Consider the following 21,222-nt stretch of genomic DNA (forward strand, 5'->3'; position numbering starts at 1 on the left):
ACCTGGCTCTGAATAAGACATGTCCCTATGTTTGGTGTTTGTGAAAAAGGGCACAGCCTGGCGAGGTGTTTGAATATGTCAAAAGGCTGACTTGCTCTAGCTTTCTTTCAACGCTGGTTTAGAAGTGTTGTTCAGTTCAAACGAAAATACAGTCATACCTTGGAAGCAGGACAGAGTCCGTTCTGGAAGTCCGTTCAACTTCCAAAACAGTCAGAAACCAAAGTGCAGCTTCTTATTGGCTGCACGAGCTTCCTAAAGCCAATCGGAAGCCAAGGAAGCCCCATTGGACATTCGGCTTCCAAAATAATGTTTGAAAACCGGAACAGTCTTTTCCGGGTTTTGATCGTTAGGGAGTTGATTTGTTCGGGAGCCAAGGTGTTCAAGATCCAAGGTATGACTGTAAAATAGAATAAACACAGTGGAGAAACTACGATGCAGCCAGCTGCCACTCCACTGCAACCAATGCTTGCAATGAATGCTTTTACTTCTGTTGTTTTTCCTTATGGTGCTGGTAGTTAGACTAGACTACCCCTAGGATACAGATAGACCAGTTGTCCCTGGTCTCTTCCGTGAGATGCCTGCCTGGCTTAGACAGTTTGAACTTGTTTTGAAATCCTGACTTGTTCTGATCTTGCCAATGCCAGTTTCTAGTTTGGATGGTTGCGTGACAATTTTCCTGGGTTAATTGTTGTACAGGGTGGGGAGGGGTGATGTGGGGAGAAAAAGAGGCGGGGAGAGCACACAACACACAACACTTGTGAATATCTTGCCTCATCTGAATCAGGCCAGAGGCTCCATGGGAAGAAGTCTTGGAAAAGATCCCACTCAAGAATCTGGAAAGAGGAAACTAGTCAGAGTAGACAGGGCCAGGCTTACAGACCTATGCCTTGGTCTGTAATGATGCAGCTTCCTGGGTGTGTGGGTGTTTTGGAGGATTTTAAGCAGATGGCCATCTGGCATGGATGCTTTAACTGAGATTCTTGCATTGCAGCAGGTTGGCCTTGATGACCCTCAGGGTCCCTTCCCATTCTACCATTTTGTGATGCTATGATTCTGCATGGGCCAATGGGCCCATTTGTTCCAGCATCCGCTTCTCACAGCGGCCAACCCAGGTACCTGTAGGAAACCTGCAAGCAGGGACCCCCCAGCACAGGAACGCTCTGCCTCCCTGTGGTTCCCAGCTTCCCCATTCTAATAAATGGACTCCTTCAGGGTCATGCCTTTTCTTTTTTGAAATATTTTTTATTAGTTTACAACAAAAACAAAAACGCATACTAATTTCACATCCAATTTTTCACAAATTGTTTCTTTTCTGGACTTCCTTCAGCTTTTCCGTAAATCATCCATAGTCATTATTCAAATTACGCATTCCTTAGGTTTGTATTGTCATTGTTTATACCCTTCTTTTCTATTCCCTTTAAACAATACTTCTCAATTTTTCACAGTGCTTCTTTAAATCCCTTTAGCGTTATCTGTCCCTCACTTATACTTTCCAGATATTCCACAAATTTCCCCCAGTCCTCGATGAACTTTTGGTCTCTTAAATATCTAATCTTCCCAGTCAATTTATCCAACTCAGCATAGTCTAACAGCTTCATTCTCCATTCTTCCACCGTTGGTATTTCCTGTTGTTTCCATTTCTTTTTTTTCTTTTTTTTCTTTTTTAATAAATATTTATTAAGATTTTTTTTAAAATACAAAATGCAAAAATAATAAACAATATAACATGGGTCATGACATTTTTTCCAGAACTTCTTTGGACTCCCTCACGTCTCCCACTCCCACTTACATCGTTATAAATTTTTCCCAGCAATTTATCATCTTGTTTATATTCTTAAATTTTGTTCAATTAATTTGATCTATTCTCCACAAGTTTTATATTTCCCTCAATCTCACTTATCGTCAATTTCAAATCTAATTCAATGATAGGCAATTATTTATGATCTAGCATCCTTCTTAGCCTTCAACCAAATTACAATACTTTTGTAGATATATCTTGAATTTCTTCCAGTCTTCTTCAACCCTCTCTTCTCCCAGGTCTCGGATTCTGCCCGTCATCTCGGCCAGTTGCATATAGTCCATCAGCTGCATCTGCCACTCTTCCAGTGTGGGTAGATCTTGGGTTTTCTATCTTCCAATGATCTAATTTTAATCTTCTTCCCTCTAAAAGTAAAAGATAATCCTTGAGGAAAGTCCCACCTGAAGATAATTGTGTTGCTCCTTAACAGTCTTGTTAGTTCCAAATAATCAGATCTAAGGTCCAAAAGTTGTTTAGGAATATCCTTAAAAATTTCAATTCTTTTGTCCAGAATGTCCAGTGACTTTCCGTAATGTAAACCCAAAATCTTGTCCCTTTCCTCCTTTGATCTCAGTATTATTAAGCAATCTCTGGGCTTCTCTCTCTTTATAAGTCTTCCAAGTCTGAAGGCTGATGTAATTTTGAAGTCTTTTTCCTCTAGGTTCCAAAACTTGGAAAATTCTTTAGACAGGAACTCAGCTAAGTTGCCTTCTTCCACCTCTGGTATCGACCTTATCCTTAAATTAGTCTGTCTATTCTGTAGTTCTATCATAGAAAGATAGGTCTGATGTTCACCTACTTGTTTGCTGAGTGGTCTTACCTCTTTCTCTAAATTTCCCAATCTTTGGCTGGTATCTTCAGCCAATTTCCGATTTTCACCTGCAGTCTCCTTCAGTTCTCCAATTGCTTGCACATTTTGTGCAACTTGTCCAGTTAGTCTATTTAAACATTCAGTATTTTGTTCAATTTTAGCTGTTTGCTGATCAGCTTTTTTATCCAAAGATTCCACTTTTTTATCCAAAGATTCCAGTTTTTCAAGAATTTTCTCTAAAGTAGAACTAATTTCTCCTGAGGCCATCTCTTCCAATTGAAATTCCTCAGTTTCTGCCCTTGGCAGAAAAGCAGCTTCTTTCTCAGAAGTCAGAGTAGGCAAAGTAAGCACAGTAGGCACAGATGATCTGCGTGCCTGGGAGACTGCGGTTAGAGTTGTTTGTCTGGTTCTCGGTCCCTTTCTTCTTGCGCCACTCATTCCAGAGTTATCTAAAATTCAAGGTCAAGCTGAGTTGTTCTCATGAGAAAAGCAGCGGCCCAGATGGTAATAGTCAAACAGGAGGCCGGGAAAGGGAAAGTAAAACAATGTCACTGCTATTAATCCCAAATCCTCTAGGGGGAACTTAAGATGTCTTTAGGGAAGAAGACAATTTCATTAAAACTATTATAATCCCATTTAATGTCCGAGAGCCTTCAATAAGGTAATTTTTAGCAGAGTTAGTGTTTAAAAAGTCACAGTGTTTCAGACAGTGCTTGCTGGTATTCCAAAAGATGCTTCAAAGTAACCAGTTCAAACTCCCTCAGATTGTTTCAAAGTTTAAGTTCAAAAGTATCCAGCCCTGCAAGCTGGCTACTCAGTTACTCAGGCAGTTCCAGCACCTGGGATTCTTACTTTAATTATAATCCAAATAGAAGAAAGGTATCAAAGTCCACATAAAAGTCATATAATCAATTGCTTAAAGTCCTTATTCAGCTTAAAGATAATTTCCACGGATGTCCAGATCAGTTAGATTAAAAGTTCACTCTTTGCCTTCACTCCTCCGGCTCTTTGCTTAATGATCCAATGACAGCGGAAGACGGACTTCCTATTTTTCGTCACTCCGCTTTCAGCCAAATTAATACTTAAAGTCCCGAAACTTTTAAAGTCCGTTTACTCACGGGTTGTTGTTTTCCGAATCTGAAGTTTAGGAAGAAAGGACAGCGCTCACCGGCAGCAGCAACGCGGCTTCACTCCGCCGATTGCGGAACGATCCTCAGCGCCGCAACCCCCTCCGCGATCCGGAGCCCCTTACGGGGTTCCTTCAACGCTTTGGGGGCTGCTCCTGGCGCCCGCCGGACCCCAAGACCACAGGCTTCTGCTGCCTGTGGTTTTCCAGAATGGGTCCCCGCTTCGCCGCAGCGGGAGACCCTTTTTCGGCGGAGCTTCCCTTCCCCGACTAGGAAAGGGCAGCCATTGCCGTTCGCGCCGCCTCCGGAAGTCTCTATTGTTTCCATTTCTTGGCCAGTAACACTCTTGCAGCTGTCACTGCATATTGGAAAAATTTACAATCCTTTCTCTTTATCTCATTTCCTAGTATTCCTAACAGAAAGGCCTCTGGTTTCTTTATAAAAGTATATTTTAGAATCTTCTTCAATTCGTTATATATCCTTTCCCAAAAGCCTTTCACTTTCTTACATTCCCACCACATATGGTAAAAAGAGCCTTCTTTATCTTTACATTTCCAACACTTGTTACATGTCTTATACATTTTCGCTAATTTTACCGGTGTTATATACCATCTGTAAAACATTTTCATAACATTTTCTTTTAACGTCATACATGCTGTAAATTTTAAATTTTCTTTCCATAATTTTTCCCAATCCTCAAATTGTATGTTATAGCCAAAATATCTGGCCCAATGTATCATTACCGACTTAACTTCCTCATCCTTCAAATTCCATTCTAGCAGCAACTTATACATTTTGGATAAAATGTTAAAATCATTATTTATTATTTCAATCTGAAATTTTGAATCCTTGTCAGCATAACCGCCTTCTTTAATATCTTTCCTAAACATTTCATTTATTTGAAAGTAATGCAACCAATCATATACATGTTCTTTAACCTGTTCGTATGATTTCATTTTCCATTTCCCCCCTTCTTTAAATAACAATTGACCGTATGTGATCCAATTGCCTCTCATATTAATTTTCTTTATACTCATAACTTCTAATGGAGATAACCAGTGTGGTACTCTACATTCTAACAGGTTTTTATACCTATCCCATACTTCAATTAAAGGACCTCGGAAGATGTGGTTCTCAAAACCTTTATGGATTTTCTTTTTCTCATACCATAAATACGCATGCCATCCAAATCTGTTGTCAAACCCCTCTAAGTCCAATAATTCCTTATTTTCTAATTTTATCCAGTCTTTCAACCAGCAAAGGCAAGATGCCTCATAATATAATTTCAAGTCAGGCAGGGCATAGCCTCCTCTTTCTCTCACATCTGTTAGTAACTTAAATTGAATTCTCGGCTTTTTGCCCTGCCAAACATATCTTGAAATAACTCTTTGCCACTCTTTGAAAATCCTATTCCCTTTAATTATGGGGATAGTCTGAAATAGAAATAACATCTTTGGAAGCACATTCATCTTAATTGTGGATATCCTACCCCAAAATGACAGTTTCATTCTTCCCCACACCTCCAAGTCCTTTCTTATTCCATTCCATACTGGTTCGGGTCATGCCTTTTTAATACGGTCACTAACTGTTTGAACCAATTTAGCAGCATTTCTTTTATTTATATTCTTTTATTTCCCTTTTCTTCCCTCCCCCTCCCCTTTTATGAAGATTACCTGCTCTGAGACCCCACAGCTAATTCTCCCCTGGCCTCCTCACTGGTCCCTGGGGATTATCTAATGCTTATTTCCCCTAAATTGATTGCTGAATTTTGAATTTTATTGTTATTCATGTTTCTAAACTGTATTTTATGCTGCTTTTACAATTAAGTGTTTTAAATTTGTTAGCAGCCACCCTGAGCCCAGTTTTTGAACTGGGAAGGGCGGGGTATAAATATAAATTTATTTATTATTATTTATTTCTGTCTGGTAACCAGATCTATGCCCACTTTGGCTTTCGCTTTATAATGGGAAACTTCTTCCGGTAATGCCAGGTGATTTCTGTTCAGTTCAGCTTTTTCTCTTTTTTTGGCATCAAACCATCAGGCATCACAGAAGATTAAAATGAAAACACTTAAAAAAAAACAACTACCTCCATAACCCTGGCACAACATCGTCCTGCACTAAATTGGTACTAATTTGCCTTGCTGCTTCTGCAGAAACAATTCCTGAGCAGACAATAAGGAACAGATTTTGTCTAAAGTTGTTTCTCCCTATGAGGCGGCTTCCAGCCAGAAATAGGCTCCAATACCTACTTTTAAACATTTTTCTCCCCACAGGCTGCTGTTCAGAATTGTACAGGCATTGTGCAATCCATTGGCATTGTGTATATTTCAAGTATATAAACTAGTGATGTTGCCTGAATATCTACAATTCATTCTCTCTCTCATCAATTTTTAGAGCCTGTCTGTGTGAAAGAGGATGATCTTTGCTGCTTGAAGTGACCGATTCTCCATCTCCATAGTGAATTGTAGAAGAATGTGGATTAACCAAATTCCCTGCTGTCTATTGGCAGTAGTGCATTTGTGTGTCCTGAACCAACTGGCCCAGTGTCGGGAAACAGGTTGGTATAATCTGATATCTCTCCCTCTCTCATTACATTTTGTACATACATTGCAATGTAGGGTTTGCAGTTTTGAATGAATCTCTGTTTTCCTTGTTTGTTTTCAAAAGTCAAGGTTCTAGGCCATAAGACTATAAAGATTATCTTTAAAAAGAAAAAAAAAAGACTGTAAAGATGATATTGAAAGAGGGTGGATAATGCTACAAGCCAGGAATTTAATGGGAGTTGTAGGGAAGGTGGTTGAGAGGCTTTTAAGTGGGCAGAGATTCAGTATAGTCTCTCTAGCTTTTTGATCTGTATCACCAGTTGAGTAAATAGATGCATAAGAAAATCAACGTAAAGCCACTTAATTTTCAAGTTCCATGTAATCTTTTTTGGATATAGATGTTTTGGATATACTTTGCCCAGATTTTTTTAAAAGTGCAGATTTGCAATAACCTTATAATGAAATGTAGATGAAGTACAGAAAGCTAAAAAGGTACATGGCTCCCCTGACATGTTGGTTTCTCTCTACCACCTTATCTCCTCTCCCCCCACTAAATGGGGCAGCCAGGTCAGCAGCTCCTGAGATGAAATCTGCCGTCCCCTAAATCTGCTTAAGACCATGCGGGAGGCGCTATGGTCTAAACCACAGAGCCTTAGGGCTTGCTGATCAGAAGGTCGGTGAGCTCCTTTTTGCTCAGTCCCTGCTCCTGCCAACCTAGCAATTCGAAAGCACGTCAAAGTGCAAGTAGATAAATAGGCACCACTCTGGCGGGAAGGTAACCGGTGTTTCTGTGCGCTGCTCTGGTTTGCCAGAAGCAGCTTAGTCATGCTGGCCACATGACCCGTAAGTTGTACGCCGGCTCCCTTGGCCAATAAAGCAAGATGAGCGCCACAACCCCAGAGTCATACACGACTGGACCTAACGGTCAGGGGTCCCTTTATATTTACCTTTAAATCTGCTGAGAGCCAATGTGGTGTAGTGGTTAAGAGCGGTAGACTCGTAATATGGGGAACCGGGTTCGCTTCCCTGCTCCTCCACATGCAGCTGCTGGGTGACCTTGGGCTAGTCACACTTCTTTGAAGTCTCTCATCCCCACTCACCTCAGAGTGTTTGTTGTGGGGGAGGAAGGGAAAGGAGAATGTTAGCCGCTTTGAGACTCCTTTGGGTAGTGATAAAGCGGGATATCAAATCCAAACTCCTCCTCTTCCTCTTCTTCTTCTTCTTCTTCTTCTTGAAAAACCTGCTGTATTGGGCTAATGGCCCATCTAAGACAGCATCCTGGCAGACCAGATACTTGTGGCAAACCAGCAAGCATGATTCAAGATGACCCTCCCCTCCTGTGGCTTCTCATGTGGCTTGTGTAGTTTACCTTACGGAAAGCCCAGTTCCGTTTTGAATGATTTTTGGGCATGCGTGCATGTTCTGTGTGTCTGGTTTAGTGGACGGCAGCTGCCAAGGTTGCTGTGCCCCTCGTGGCACCAACAGCATCTGAATGCCAGGAGGAAAAGGAGTTCAACCGAGTTCACTACCTTACTTGGTTTGCACAGCGCACATCAAAAGTCATTGTGGGGAAGCCATGTAATTGGTAGTGACTCATTGTGGTGCCTTGGATTATTTTTAAGACCTAATGATGTGGTCAGTTGTACATTAGAGGTAATGCTTCGCTTCCTCTTGCCAGCTTGCTTTTGAGCTCTGAAGACTTTTTCAGAGACGAAGAAAAGCCTTCATTTTTGGGAATATGCATGTTTTTCTTTTATGTAAAACATAAGATGTGAGATGTTTAGTTGGTGATACATCGCGATGTTGAAAAGCTGATATTGCCCAGCCCTAACCTCCCCTATTTCTCCAGCATCCAAAGTCTGGAGATGTGCTCCTTCCAGGGGCTTCTTACCCATAGAGCCTAGTGGTGCGGGGCGCCAGTGCACCAAGTTTTGGAGGGCGCCAGGGAAGAGACAGAGGCTGGACGCAGTGCCTCCTGGCATCAGCTCGCTGCCCTCGCCCGCCTCTGCCATGCTGCACCAAAGCAGCGCCTTCATCTGCCGTGCCCACCATGGCACAAAGCGACCAGCTGAGCTGGGAGGCATCGCATCCAGCCTCCGCCTCTTCCCCATCAGAGGAGCCACCCTCCAGCTGCTGCCTGCCTCCTCTAGCCCCACCGGCAGCGCCGTCCTCCCTAAAAAACTCTGGGAAACGTGGGGGAGCTTTGCACCACACTGCTGGATATGCTTAAGACTGCCTTGGCTCCTTCTGAGCTTGGAGATATTGCTTAGCTCAGAGGTTTTCAACCTTATTGAGTCCACGGCCCCCTTGACCAATTACAGTGGTACCTCAGGTTACATACACTTCAGGTTATAGAAGACTCCACTAACCCAGAAATAGTGCTTCAGGTTAAGAACTTTGCTTCAGGATCAGAACAGAAATCGGGCTCCGGCGGCGCGGTAGCAGCGGGAGGCTCCATTAGCTAAAGTGGTGCTTCAGGTTAAGAACAGTTTCAGGTTAAGTATGTACCTCTGGAACGAATTAAGTACTTAAACTGAGGTACCACTCTACTTTCTTTCTGCAGCACCCCTGTGGGGCTCGGGAGCCCAGTTATGTCACTCCTTGCCTGCAGAGCTGGCAGCCTCTCACCCTTTTTCGAACACCCTCCCTTGTGGAGTGTTTCCTCAGTCTCCTCTCCTCTCCACTCTGCTTGGGTCTCTGAGTCTCTGAGCTGCTCCGCCTGCACCAAAGAAAGGTGTCTCCTCACACTGCCCCACAGGAGACTGACAAGTCCCCCTGGACTTGTCTGGTCATTCCCAACAGCAAGGGCTGCAGGCTGGCTGGCTGGGCTCCCTCACCCGCTTGCTTGCTTACTCTGAGGCCGCCTCAGCTCCTGGCAACCAGCACCCCCTGGCCAGAGGCACCATTCGCCTGTGGAGTATGTAGCCAGGGCTGCTGCAACAAACAGCTGTGCAAGCCTCTGAGAGGCAGAGATGCAAGAGGGCATCAGATGAGGGAGGGAAGGAAAGAGGGCCAGTGTTGTCCACAGCACCCCTGACCCTCATTCAAGGCACCCCAGGGTGCCATGGCACACTGGTTGAAAACCACTGGCCTAGCTAGTTTATAGATTTAGGCAATATAAGTAAGTACAATAGAAGATGAAGAAAACCTGGGTAATGAATTAAAAATATAATCAACATTAGAAAACAAGAAAAAGGAAACCAACCACAGTGGTATCTTGGGTTACAGACGCTTCAGGTTACAGACTCCGCTACCCCAGAAATAGTACCTCAGGTTAAGAACTTTGCTTCAGGATGAGAACAGAAATCGTGTGGCAGTGGCCCCATTAGCTAAAGTGGTACCTCAGGTTAAGAACAGACCTCCGGAACGAATTAAGTTCTTAACCTGAGGTACCACTGTACTACAGTGTGTTTTTTTTATCTTATTTCTTTTTTGTAGTACTAAAAAAACTAAAAGCTGCAGGGTGGGAGCCTTTGAGTTACGTGGGGAGCGAGGTGAACTTTCAGTACATCCTCAGTTGTTTTACTCCCAGCCTGCCCCCCCCCAAACCATGAAACTTTATTCAGTGCAGCTGAAGATTGACCACTTGGATTATAGTCAAGCTTCTAGCTGTGTTTAAAAGGAATGAGGCATTTTACAAGGCACAAGAAGCCAAAACACATTCCTGTCCAGCCGTTTCCCTGGGTTGAGATGCTTGGTGAATGCATTCTGTAGCAACATATTGAAAAGATCAGGCAGCTGTCCTCATGGGTATAAAGGACACTCTTTTTTTAGCTCTTAAACAAAACTGAACAAAATGGTTTTCCTGGCTTCATGTCAGAAGTCTCCATGTGGCCTAGTTTACAGAAGGCAATTCTCTATGTGAAGGCATCCTATATTTGAAGGGTTAACTGGTCCAGTTCTGGCTTAAATATAAATAACGATATTTATGGAGGAAGAGCCAAGGGTCCATTGATTGGCTGTGAATATGCTCCTGTTTACTTTGCATCCAGTGTGCTTTGATTTCTGGTTTGGGAAACAGTGGGCACACAATGTCAGCCACAATCCATATGGACTACTGTGTTTTGATGAGTTTCCCCCCTAAATCAGATGCAATCTCAATGGAGAAAAAGAACAGCCCAGCTATGTTTTATTTATTTATTAATTATAATGTTATTTTTGCTCATGGTACAGCAGATAAATTCTGAGAAAACAATTATTACAGCAGTAAACAACAAATAACTTGTCCTGATGAAATCACAGACTTTTATCATGCCATACCCAGCTATGTTTTAAACTGGTGGAGTGTACGCAATCAAAGTCAGAATTTAGACAGCAGATTGACAGCAGGTCACAAGCCTTCCTCACTATAGTGGCATGCATTTTATTTCTGTTTTATTTTGCAAATTTAAAACCACATCAAAGCCCGAGGACATCTTGCTGGTGTGCAGCAAGAATCTTAAAGTGATATCTATCTATATATACAGACACAAACAAATTCTAGAAACAAAACCATTTCTACAAACTCTAAAAACAATTAAAACCATACTGAACTAATTTGGGTTGGGGCTATATGTAGAATGGGAGCTGAGAGCTGCTCATTTAACCACTGTACTTTTTCTTAAACAAGGTACAAATAGTCAATTGGTTCCTTTAATTGAAGAAAGTTTCAGTTCTAGATAAACTTAAAGGAACTTTGGCGCACACAGATGAGATTACACATAAAGCAGATAGTAAAATACTTCCTGTATTTTATTCTACTTTTTGGTTGTGGTTTGTGGCTTGGCGGTTTGTGGCTTCTGCTACAATATAGTAACTTGTGTCCCCCCCCCCATTAGCTACCAGTGTTGGTTGGTATTTAGAGTCCAAGCAGCAACTTCCAACCCTTTGCAGCCCGTTGGGACACATTTGGAAGTCTTACGAAACTGTTGGTGGTAGAATGGAGATCCATTCAGGGACAGAGTGAAAGAAAGCAAAGGATGGAAGAGAGAGATTGAGGTGGGACTCCACAAGAAATGTTCATGTGAGGGGAAAAGTGAGGCCTCTTTAAAGGAGCCCAAAGCTTTTCTAAGGAGAAAAGTGCCATCTTAAATGCTCAAGAAGGTTGCTGTCCTGGCAGTGGAGGGACATGAAAGGTTTAAAATGGTGCCAGTCAGCAACAGTTTGTCTAAATTGAAATTGTGGAGTTGGAAGGGACCCTGGGGATCATCTAGTCCAGCAGTTTTCAACCTGTGGGTTCCCAGATGATGTTGGACTACAACTCCCAACACCCCTGAGCTCTGGCCTTGCTAGCTAGGGGTAATGGGAGTTAACATCTGGGGACCCACAGGTTGAGAACCGCTGATCTAGTCCAACCCACTGCACTGCAGGAATATGTAGCTGTCCCTTACGGGGATTGAACCTGCAACCATGGCATTGTCAGCCCCATGTTCTGACCAGCTGAACTATGGCTTTTAAAAATGCATCTTTCTAGGTGAGTAAGGGGGAAAGAAATCCACCTGTCTCTCAAACTCTTCTGATGGGAGCCTCACGCTCACTGAAACTGCTTGCTTAGTAATTACGAGGCGGAGAAAAAGTAAAGAGTGCTATTTAGGGTTCTCATACCATGCCTTAACACCTCTAGAAGAAGTCCAGTGTTCTTTTGTTTACTTCAAATTTACACATAAGGGAAGGATGATCAGAGAAATCTGGAAGGAGACAATCGCCTGGGCCTATCGGGTGTTACAAATCAGCTGGCTAGGAATGTGATGAAGTCTCTTCTCTTCTCTTCTCCAGGCCAAAATAGAGGTATCTTCTCAGGGGTGCTTTGTTACATTGGGGAACCCCCTTCCCCTCTTTTTTGCCACCTATTTCCCCAGCCCCACCCCCAACCTCCCATCCACTTGAATTTAGCAGCAGGAATGGTTTGGGCTGTGTTGCTTCCCAGGCTTCCCAGTGGTGCATGTTGCTACCAGTTACCGAAAAGGGGAGGGGAAATGGAGTTTGGCATGGTGTTGACGTAGCATCTGGAGGGTTGGATTGGCTCAGGCTCTGCACCTGCACTGCACCAAGTTCCCCACTGGCTTGCCCCTCTCCTTCTCAGTAAATGGCAGTGACACAGGGTGTTAGGAAGCCAGGCCTGGAACACAGCCAGTCACAGTTGTTGCTGGAAATTTGGGTGGGACCCATATATTGCCCAATCCTGCATGGAATAATTCTGCACTTCTGTGGCCATTTCCCCCCAAGTCAAATTCCTTTAAAGCACCATGACTTTAGACACTAAAATAATTAGAACTGTGTTTACTTGTTCAATAATTGTTTTTTTATTACAGCTTTCCCCAAAGAATCCTGGAAGCTAAAAGAATATGGCAAGTGGGCTGAGTATTATCGCTTAGGGATCACTAGCACCCCGTCACAGTTGCAACTCACAGGGTTCCCCCAGGACAGGGAACGACTATCCAAGCAGCTTGTCTATGGTGTAAATATGTTTCAAATGTGTTTGGAATATTTGAGCGTCCTGGCTAGACTGCTAAACAGCTGCAAGTGTTTTTTAAAGTTGCAGACTGTCCTTCATTTCCTCCTCTTGGAAAATGTGTTTGTAAACAGGAATGTCGGATTTGAGTTTGATTTTATTTCAGATTTCAGAGCATGGATTTCTACTGCTGTTCCATTAATGTTCAATTATCTATAGGGGGAAATAATAATGATACTGTTCAGTAACATTCATGTTCAACCTCATTTGTGTTGTAATTCCAGATCCGTCACACACACCTCAGAATTTGACATGTGTAACACACGACTTCAAAACGGTTATCTGCACATGGACAACTGCCTCCACAGCTAGTCATGGAGTGGAGTATTCTTTCTGTCACAGTGGCAGGTAACACTGATATCCTTTCTTTCTTGGGCATGAGGCCATATAAGCTATGTTCCTGGGTGAAATTTGTAGTCATTGTTTAGTAAGCTAGAGGATGGAAGAGCCATAGCTCAGTGGAGGAACATCTGCCTTGTGAGCAGAAGGTCTCAGGTTCAATCCCCAGAATCTCCAGGTAGGCCTGGAAGAGACTCTTGCCTGATATTTTGGAGGGCTGCTGTCAGTCAGTGTAGACAGTCCTGAGCTAGATGGACCCAATGGTCTGACTCAATATAAGGCAGCTTACAGTGTTCCTAAGCTGGAGTAGAGAAGAGCTGAACTATAGATCCACAACTTGGATCTCATCTCTGTCATGAACCCCGAAGGTGGCTTTAGGCCTCAACCCCCCAATCTGCAACATATGGAAAAGCAGTGCTGTCTTGACTTACTGTAGACGATGTTAGTTGTGGAACAGGTGGGCATGGCTTGTGAGGAATAGCCTGCCGGTTCAAGTCTGACCTATAGGCTAGGGTTTCCTCATACCTGTTTTAACCATTCCTTCTCTTGGGAAACATACTCAAAACCAGCCCAGTGCCAACCAGGAAGAACAAACATCCAGGGCTCCCCCCCCCCCCAGTTCTGGCATCTCTCAGGTGAGCACCATTGCCATTCTAAGAACGAGGGAGGTGTTCATGTTGAGTTCTGGCACCTCTTTTTCTAGAAAAACAACACTGCAAACTTGCAAAGATAAAGATCATTGGAACAGATCCATTTGGCCTTTCCCAGAACTTTCATCCCCATCCACTGGCTAAACTCACCCAAGCGACAGCAGTAATGCAACCTGAGTATACCTCTGCATTATCAACCAACTGGCCAAGTCGAGACAAGTCAAGTGCGAGTTCAAGTGTGTTTAGCAAACAAGCCGCAGCACAGTTGCCGAGCAGCCCGACTTTGTCAGATAAGGGCTTGGTTCCGATTAAATCTCACGCTACTCGTTCCACTGTATGACACTGAGCAGGTGGGAATGGCGATGAAGAGGAATCACAGCAGCAGAAGAGAAACTTTGGTGTGAAGTATAGGGAATACTTAGTACTCCTGGCATCATATGGACACCAAGTTATTTCCATTCCTACATTTTAATATGACTTTATTGTCAGCATTTTCTGTAAGCCATTCTCAGAACCTTTTGGGACCACAGCCATAAATAACTAAAAGAGAGGCAAGGATCTGAATGGCTATATGCAGCCTGTGTTGAGGGGTGAATCTGGGACTTTCTTACATGCACATGTATGGGCTATTATCTAGATATGACAAGAAAAGTTTGATCTAGGCCAGAGTCTGCTGCAAACCCCATCTCATTTGTCCTATCAAACAGTGTGGATCTGATTTAAATCAAATTGATATAAATCACAATTTAAATCACTAGTCAGCAAGACTTGATTTAAATCATTTTTTCACAGAAAGACTCATTCTTGCTGGTATAATCTTAATATTTACAACCAGATGAAGGTTTCATTTTTGGAATAGTAAATTTTCAGAGTAGCTTTTACAGTTATATCAAAAATTACTGATTTGGTTATACTATTAGAATTACATAGACTGATAATTATGAAATTATTGTGAGGTTTAATAAGTTAACTGTTTATATTTGGACAACTTTTCTGCTGTACTTTCTGCTGGAAGGAGAAAAATATCATTTCCTTAATAACAATTTAAACCATTTATTTAACTAAAACAATAACATCATAGCATATGTATCCATGTTTTCTAATTGATGTGGTTAAACAGTTTTTTTATTTAAAAAAAAACCTTAGACAGAGTTTTAGCACACATTAAAAACTTAAAACAAATCCTTATTTCCTTTGGACTATAATGTAACTTAATTAGAAAACTATCTTTAGGAAGATTTTTCCTCAAAAGCATTTTATTTTAAAAATCCGATTTAAACCAAAAAAGGTTGATTTAAATTTTTAAAAATCTGATTTTTTAAAAATTTATTTTTTAAAATCAATGATTTTTATCCACGCTATCAAACCAGTCCATGGCAAGGGTCTGCAATTCAGTCTAAACCCTTTCTGAGGACTTTTCGAGTGCAACATTTACAAGCTGAGCAAGGGGAAATATTTACTGAGGGATTGCTCGCTCACTCTTTTTCTTCCTGGAACATTGTAAAACTGCTTGAAGAGCAGCTCCAAAGTACAGCACCTGCAGGTTTTTGTTTTATTTTTTTTAATACTTTTAAAATGGTGTAGGGAAAGGGGGGGAAATGCATAGGAAGCTTCCTCTGTAATTGAACATATATTAAAGGGAAATGTATGTCTTCTTAAAAAGGGCTCAGCAATACAAAAAATAAATAAATGTCTCAGCAGTACAACATTTTCTACCTACAATAGGCCCTTTGTATGTAAAATTACATAAGAAACTGTGAAATGGCTTTCTGCGCTTTTTTCCAAATATTTTAAAAATGGCTGTGTACATCGTGTGTCAGGGCTGCAGTGTTCAAGCAAGTGAAAGAGAACAATGTGCTGTACATATACCTCAATTTGTGTTGTTTTTTAGTGTGTCCCCGCCCCCCCGCCCCCCGCAGATTTTTAAAGGATTTCTCTGGAGTTATCCTTAAAAAATCGGCACAAGAAGGTGCAAGGCCCGCTTCAACACATCCACAAGTGGAAGCACGGCAGTACAGACTGAGATAGATTTGCCCATCCCTTGCTGTGCACCCTGAACTATGGCTCCCATCCCCAGATATTAGTATGGGGGGGTATCAATGACGGTGGGGGGGGGAGAATAACTTGGGATAGGTGGGTACTCACACATGCACACACCCAGCATTTTGCACAAGTTTTCCTAGATCTCTTTTGGGATTTGGTTAATCACCATGATGAAATAAACATAGATTTTATTCCTGTGGCAAAATTTTCTGGCTTCTTCCCTCGTTAGCTGCTCTGATTTAAAAACAAAACAAAAATGAAGGAGACAGCTGGAACATATTGCCACATAAATGCAATTTCTGCTTTGTTCATACATTTACAACAACACACTTATACATTTTAAACTTTCGCTTTAACACCGCTAAGTTCATAATTTGGGTGGTGAAGGTGTTTGCTCATACACAGTAAGTTTCAATTCTGAATTATAAATCATTGCAATATGTTTGTTTTAACCCAGTCAGATAGGCGGGGTATAAATAAATAAATAATATTTTTATTTTTATTTTATTTTTTATTTTTTTATTTTGGCAGGCCTTGATATGGAGATACCATGACAGGGAAGACTGGCGCTCTGCAGGCTACTCTGTTGTTGATTTTGCTGTTCTTCCATGAACTGTTTTTAAAATGCTTGATTGCAGCCCGTCCCTACCTGAGTTGTGACATGACTAATTTCATCTTCATTTCCCCCACCCCTGCAGGACTTCCTGCTTAACAACAAAGGAGAAAACGGCACAGATTGATAAACTGATCTCATTTGCCTCTAATCAAATAAAGATATCCACCGTGAGTCAGTCTGGAAAAGTGATAGCCGAAAACACATTTGAGCTGACTGATAAGGAAATTGGTAAGCTTATGCTGTCTTTATACAAAGTCTGGCCTTTCTTCTACACTGTTAACAAGCTGGCTCAGGCTGATGACATCTCAGTTCATCATTAAGCCCAAGATACATCCAAGCCTTTGGGCAGCTCACAGAACCTTTCCATTCCTCCTCTTTGCTCTGAGCTCCTATAATAAGTTAGAGCACTGAAGTTTCCTTTAAACCATGTTTCCTTTAATCAGAAAATCTACAATACACCCTGTGGGTCAAACAACCAGGGGAACATAAATGAAGTAGAGGCTATATTTCACCTAAAGGCCTAGTTTTTGGATAGGGGACCTATGGCCATCCATAGGTTGTTAGACTCCCAATTTCTATCTGGCCTAGTTAACATGATGAATAATGTTATGGCTGTGAGAGCCATATTTTGGCTCACTGTGAGCCTATATAAAAATGTAACAGCCACGTTTGAGATAGTTGCATGGGTTAGGGTCCCATGAACTGTAGATGTTATGCAGAGTTCCCTGTGCAACTCCCTCCCTGTGGGCTTTTTCATGTGGGTACAGAATTCTAAGCCAGGCTAGTTTGGATCTCTCTATCCATATGGAAGGTGACTGTTCCTGGTCTTCTAACTCATACACATGTGAAGTGAAGCAGGGTGGCTAACAAGCAGAGGGCCTCACTGGTGGTGGCACCTCAGCTTTGGAACAGCCTCCCCAGATAGGATCTCCTGTGTGTCTTCTCTGTGATATTTTAGGCACCAACTGACAACCTTTTTATTCATCCAGACTGTACAATTATTTTATGCTGTGTCTGACACAGATGACAGAAAACCTTCTTCTGATTGGTTTTTAATGATGTGGATGTAATATTTTGCTTGTAAGCTACAAAGCTTGTTAAGTTACAACTGGGGAATGTTTATTGATGGGCAGGTTTACACATCTGATAAATAAATAAAAAATTAGTGTTCAGCCATGCCTTTTCTCAATCTCTGTCTGTCGTTCAGGGCATAGGGTGTTGCATAAAAAAGTTATTTGTTGGGGTTTTTAAATTTGATGGTCTCGGATTTCAGTGTGTAGCACAAAGTATGTGAGTGTGTTTGTATGTAATCATCATAACCCCAGAAGTATAATCTGCTTTGGGGCTTTGCTCTGCATAAAACCATATTGCAATTTCTGTTTAAGAATGGAAAGGGAGAGTTCTCCATGTTGAGAATACAGAGGTAATGGGATTAACTAGAAGTGATTTTCTGTCTTGGAATTCAGCCAGGCAGTAATCTTCCACAAAAGCACCTCATCTTTCATAATAATTTGGCCTCTAATTATATGTTTGGAAGTAGCCCAATATTGTGTGAGCATAAAGCGCTCTCTCTTCCCCACCGCTCTCTCTAGCTTTTGAAACAGTAATGTTTGACAATGCTGTAATGTTCAACAGTACAGGTTTTTCAGGGTCTTGCTATATAAGAGCATGGCTTGGACGCTGCTGCCTGCCTTGAGGTACTTATAGCAGATCTAAGTTGAAAGAAGCTATTGTGCTCTTTGAGTGCAGTCTGGCCAGAGCTGAGCGCTTGCAAATTCCATAGTCGCCAACCATGTGCATAACTCTCTTCTGTTGGAATCAGTGGAACTTAGCTGTGCTTTAAACTTCTCCTGGGCTGTGCCCCCTATTTAATAGGAAACTTACTGTAGGGCAGGGATGGGCCAACTTCAGACTAGTGAGATCTACTTTATTTCTATACCAGAAGATCCACCTATTGCATGTTTTTTTCTCCGCTTTTTAAGTCTATCCTGAGTTGCTCTCATCAGCTGATACATTCCTTTTGAGAGTTGCATCAACCTGGCTCATGTAAAGGGTCAGGCACACTGTGAAAAAATACATATTGGGAAAACCTTAAAAAAACCAGTTTGGGGAATTCATGTTTTTCCGCACTGGGCAATAAGTGGAACTCTCCTTGTGGTAGAAAAACAGCTGAGGACATCCAACCTTATGAATAAGCACAAAGGTTTCATGTAAAAAAAAAAAAATTAAACTCAGATTGGGGAGGAGAAGCAGGAATTATGTGGTGTTCTTGCAACTGTTATTGGCACTGAATTAGTTCTGAATTGGGTTCCTGTCCCTTTCTCTTCCCCACACAGCCTTTGTCCCTCCCACCCCACTGATTCACAACCTGACTGCCAACTTCTCAACTGACATATTGACTCTGGAGTGGTACGATGGTGGCTCAGCCTTTCCAATGGAGATGGAAGCTACTTGGCAAATTCAGATCCTGCGTAAAGATCCCATGGAAGAAGTTGCACTAGTACGTGGTCCATCTCTCTCTCTCTCTCTCTCTCTCTCTCTCTCTCTGTGTGTGTGTGTGTGTGTGTGTGTGTGTGTCTGATGGCCTATCTCTTTTTCTCAACTTTATATTCCAATGCTTTCCAAAAAATGAAGTGCCAATTGTATTGCTTGAATTCATTCTTTGTATATGTAGAGATTGTGGTTAATGTCAGATATGGGCTAGGAAGATCTGGATTCAAATCTCTCTCTCTCTCTCTCTCTCTCTACATACACACACGAAACTCACTAGGTGATCTTGGAACAATTGTGGCCTGTCAGCCTAACCTACTTTATATGGGTGGAGAAACACACCAAACAGCATGTCAGATTCATGCTCAATTCAGTTTCATTGAATTGAGAGCTTTTTTCATACACTGCTTAGAAGTTACTGTAATTAAACTGAGTATATACATTGTTTAAATAAATAAGTAAGTAAATATCTGCAGCTTATTAGCCAGAATCTTAAACCTAATCTGAAAATACCAATAGGAAGCAGAAATGTGCAGGTTTTCTATACACAAAGGCACACAGTGACATTTCTTTTACATCTTTAGGAGACCTATCACTCCAACTTAACTCGTGAGGACAGCCTCCTCCGGTGGAGCTGGAAATCAGACCTGGATTTTCAGTGCACCACACACTATGTCAAGATCCGCTGTTTTTTCCGTGAGGACACATATCCTGGGGACAAGAAGTGGAGTGAATGGAGCCAGCTCGCAAATATTCCCGGTAAGATGCTCAAAATGGGAACAAAAATTGTGAGTCCTGATCCCGATGCACAGGATGATTGGTGTGTTGAATGAATGAAGGGTGCTGCAAAATAAGTTGTTATGTTTCTATGATTCTGTGAAAACCCTCAAGCATCCCTGAGGTGAGGGCTGGTGACCTCTTGCAGATTTGAGAGTGTATTGCCCTCCTTTTTCACAATGTAAATGGGTAAGCAATATTTGTTTGCCTGACCGGGTATTTCAGAATGTCTTGCTGGGTGTGGGCTCCATATTTTTTCTACTATATTGACAAAGGACCCATTCCCTTTTCCTGAGATGAAATGAAACGACTCCTCAAACACTCAATCTGTAGAGAAAACGAGGACCAAGAATGCAGTTGTTTGAAAACTGCTGATTGGAAACAATTCCTTCCTCTGTCTTCTGGCACACTTTCTTCTTGTCCCTGCTGCTTACCTCAGAACAATTCCTGAGAGATTGTGGCTGCTGCTGCTGAACTGAACTTAAATTACCTAGAGGATGTGGTCATCTCTGTTCCTTTCTGTTTTTAGGGAATGATACGGGCTCTTACAGAGCAGTGTTTCCTGAAGACAGAGTGGTGCCAGTAGGTTCCAATATGACGTTCTGTTGTGTGTGGAAGAAAGGAGAACACCTGGACTACCTGACATATGACATTCAGGTCTTGAATTACACTCGACTCTCCAACTGGAGCGTGTCAGGCCACGTCCAAAACGCCATACCTGGGGGTTCTGGCAAAAATGTAGTTTGTCGACTGGATGGGATTAAATATGAAGGAAGCGTTCTCTTTGCTGGCTGTAAGTATATAAACTTTCGGAATGGTCGCTTCTCTAGTGATAGCTGCAAGTAACATCTGAATCGGGAGAGGCTGTGAAAACTCTGGATTGGTGGTTGAATTGGAGAAGGCCCAATAAATTGCATGAATCCTGGAGACTCTTTGGGCGGGTGGTTCTTGTGTCTGGGAGATGGGCAAGCTTAGCTGTTCTGGATTGGGTTTCACTCCCTCTGAAGGAGCATGGGGATAACTTGGGGATCCTCCTGGATATACAGGTGAAACTCAAAAAATTAGAATACCGTGGGAAGGTTCATTGGTTTCAGGAATTCAACTTGAATGGTGAAACTAATATATGAGATCGACTCATGACATGCAGAGCGAGATGTGCTTCTACTTCTCAGAGGTCCAATCTTGCTCAATTTGCAATCCTTGTTTTGCTGATTTCATTGAATATTCTAATTTTCTGAGATTGTTAATTTGGGGCTTTCATCAGCTGTACGCCATGCTCATCACAATGATAACAAATCTAGGCTTGACATATCTCGCTTTGCATGCCATGAGTCTATCTCATATATTAGTTTCCCCTTTGAAGTTGAATTAGTGAAATAAAGGAACTTTTTCACCATTTTCTAATCTTTTGAGTTTCACCTGTATCTGTGTGACTAGAGGCCCAAGTGTCCCATGTGGCTAGCAGTTCCTTTTTACCAGCATTGTCTGGTTCCCCAGCTTAAATGGGGATAGACTAGCTACTCTAGTCCATGCCCT

At 42.1% G+C, this 21,222-nt stretch overlaps 1 protein-coding gene across 5 annotated transcripts in view; it reads left to right on the forward strand.

Moving 5' to 3' along the window:
* LIFR (LIF receptor subunit alpha) overlaps window positions 1–21,222 on the forward strand; it is a 104,821-nt gene that overhangs the window by 43,934 nt on the left and 39,665 nt on the right. For all 5 annotated transcript variants that reach the window (XM_079994743.1, XM_079994746.1, XM_079994742.1 and 2 more), the window contains exons 2-7: window positions 6,133–6,295; window positions 12,996–13,119; window positions 16,502–16,647; window positions 18,756–18,919; window positions 19,494–19,668; window positions 20,216–20,479. In XM_079994743.1, the coding sequence (XP_079850869.1) occupies window positions 6,211–6,295; window positions 12,996–13,119; window positions 16,502–16,647; window positions 18,756–18,919; window positions 19,494–19,668; window positions 20,216–20,479 (958 nt within the window). In that variant the 5' untranslated portion in view covers window positions 6,133–6,210. The remainder of the gene's footprint in view (window positions 1–6,132; window positions 6,296–12,995; window positions 13,120–16,501; window positions 16,648–18,755; window positions 18,920–19,493; window positions 19,669–20,215; window positions 20,480–21,222) is intronic.

The sequence above is a fragment of the Podarcis cretensis genome (genome assembly GCF_951804945.1).
Source record: "Podarcis cretensis genome assembly, chromosome: 11".
NCBI classification, from domain to species: domain Eukaryota; kingdom Metazoa; phylum Chordata; class Lepidosauria; order Squamata; family Lacertidae; genus Podarcis; species Podarcis cretensis.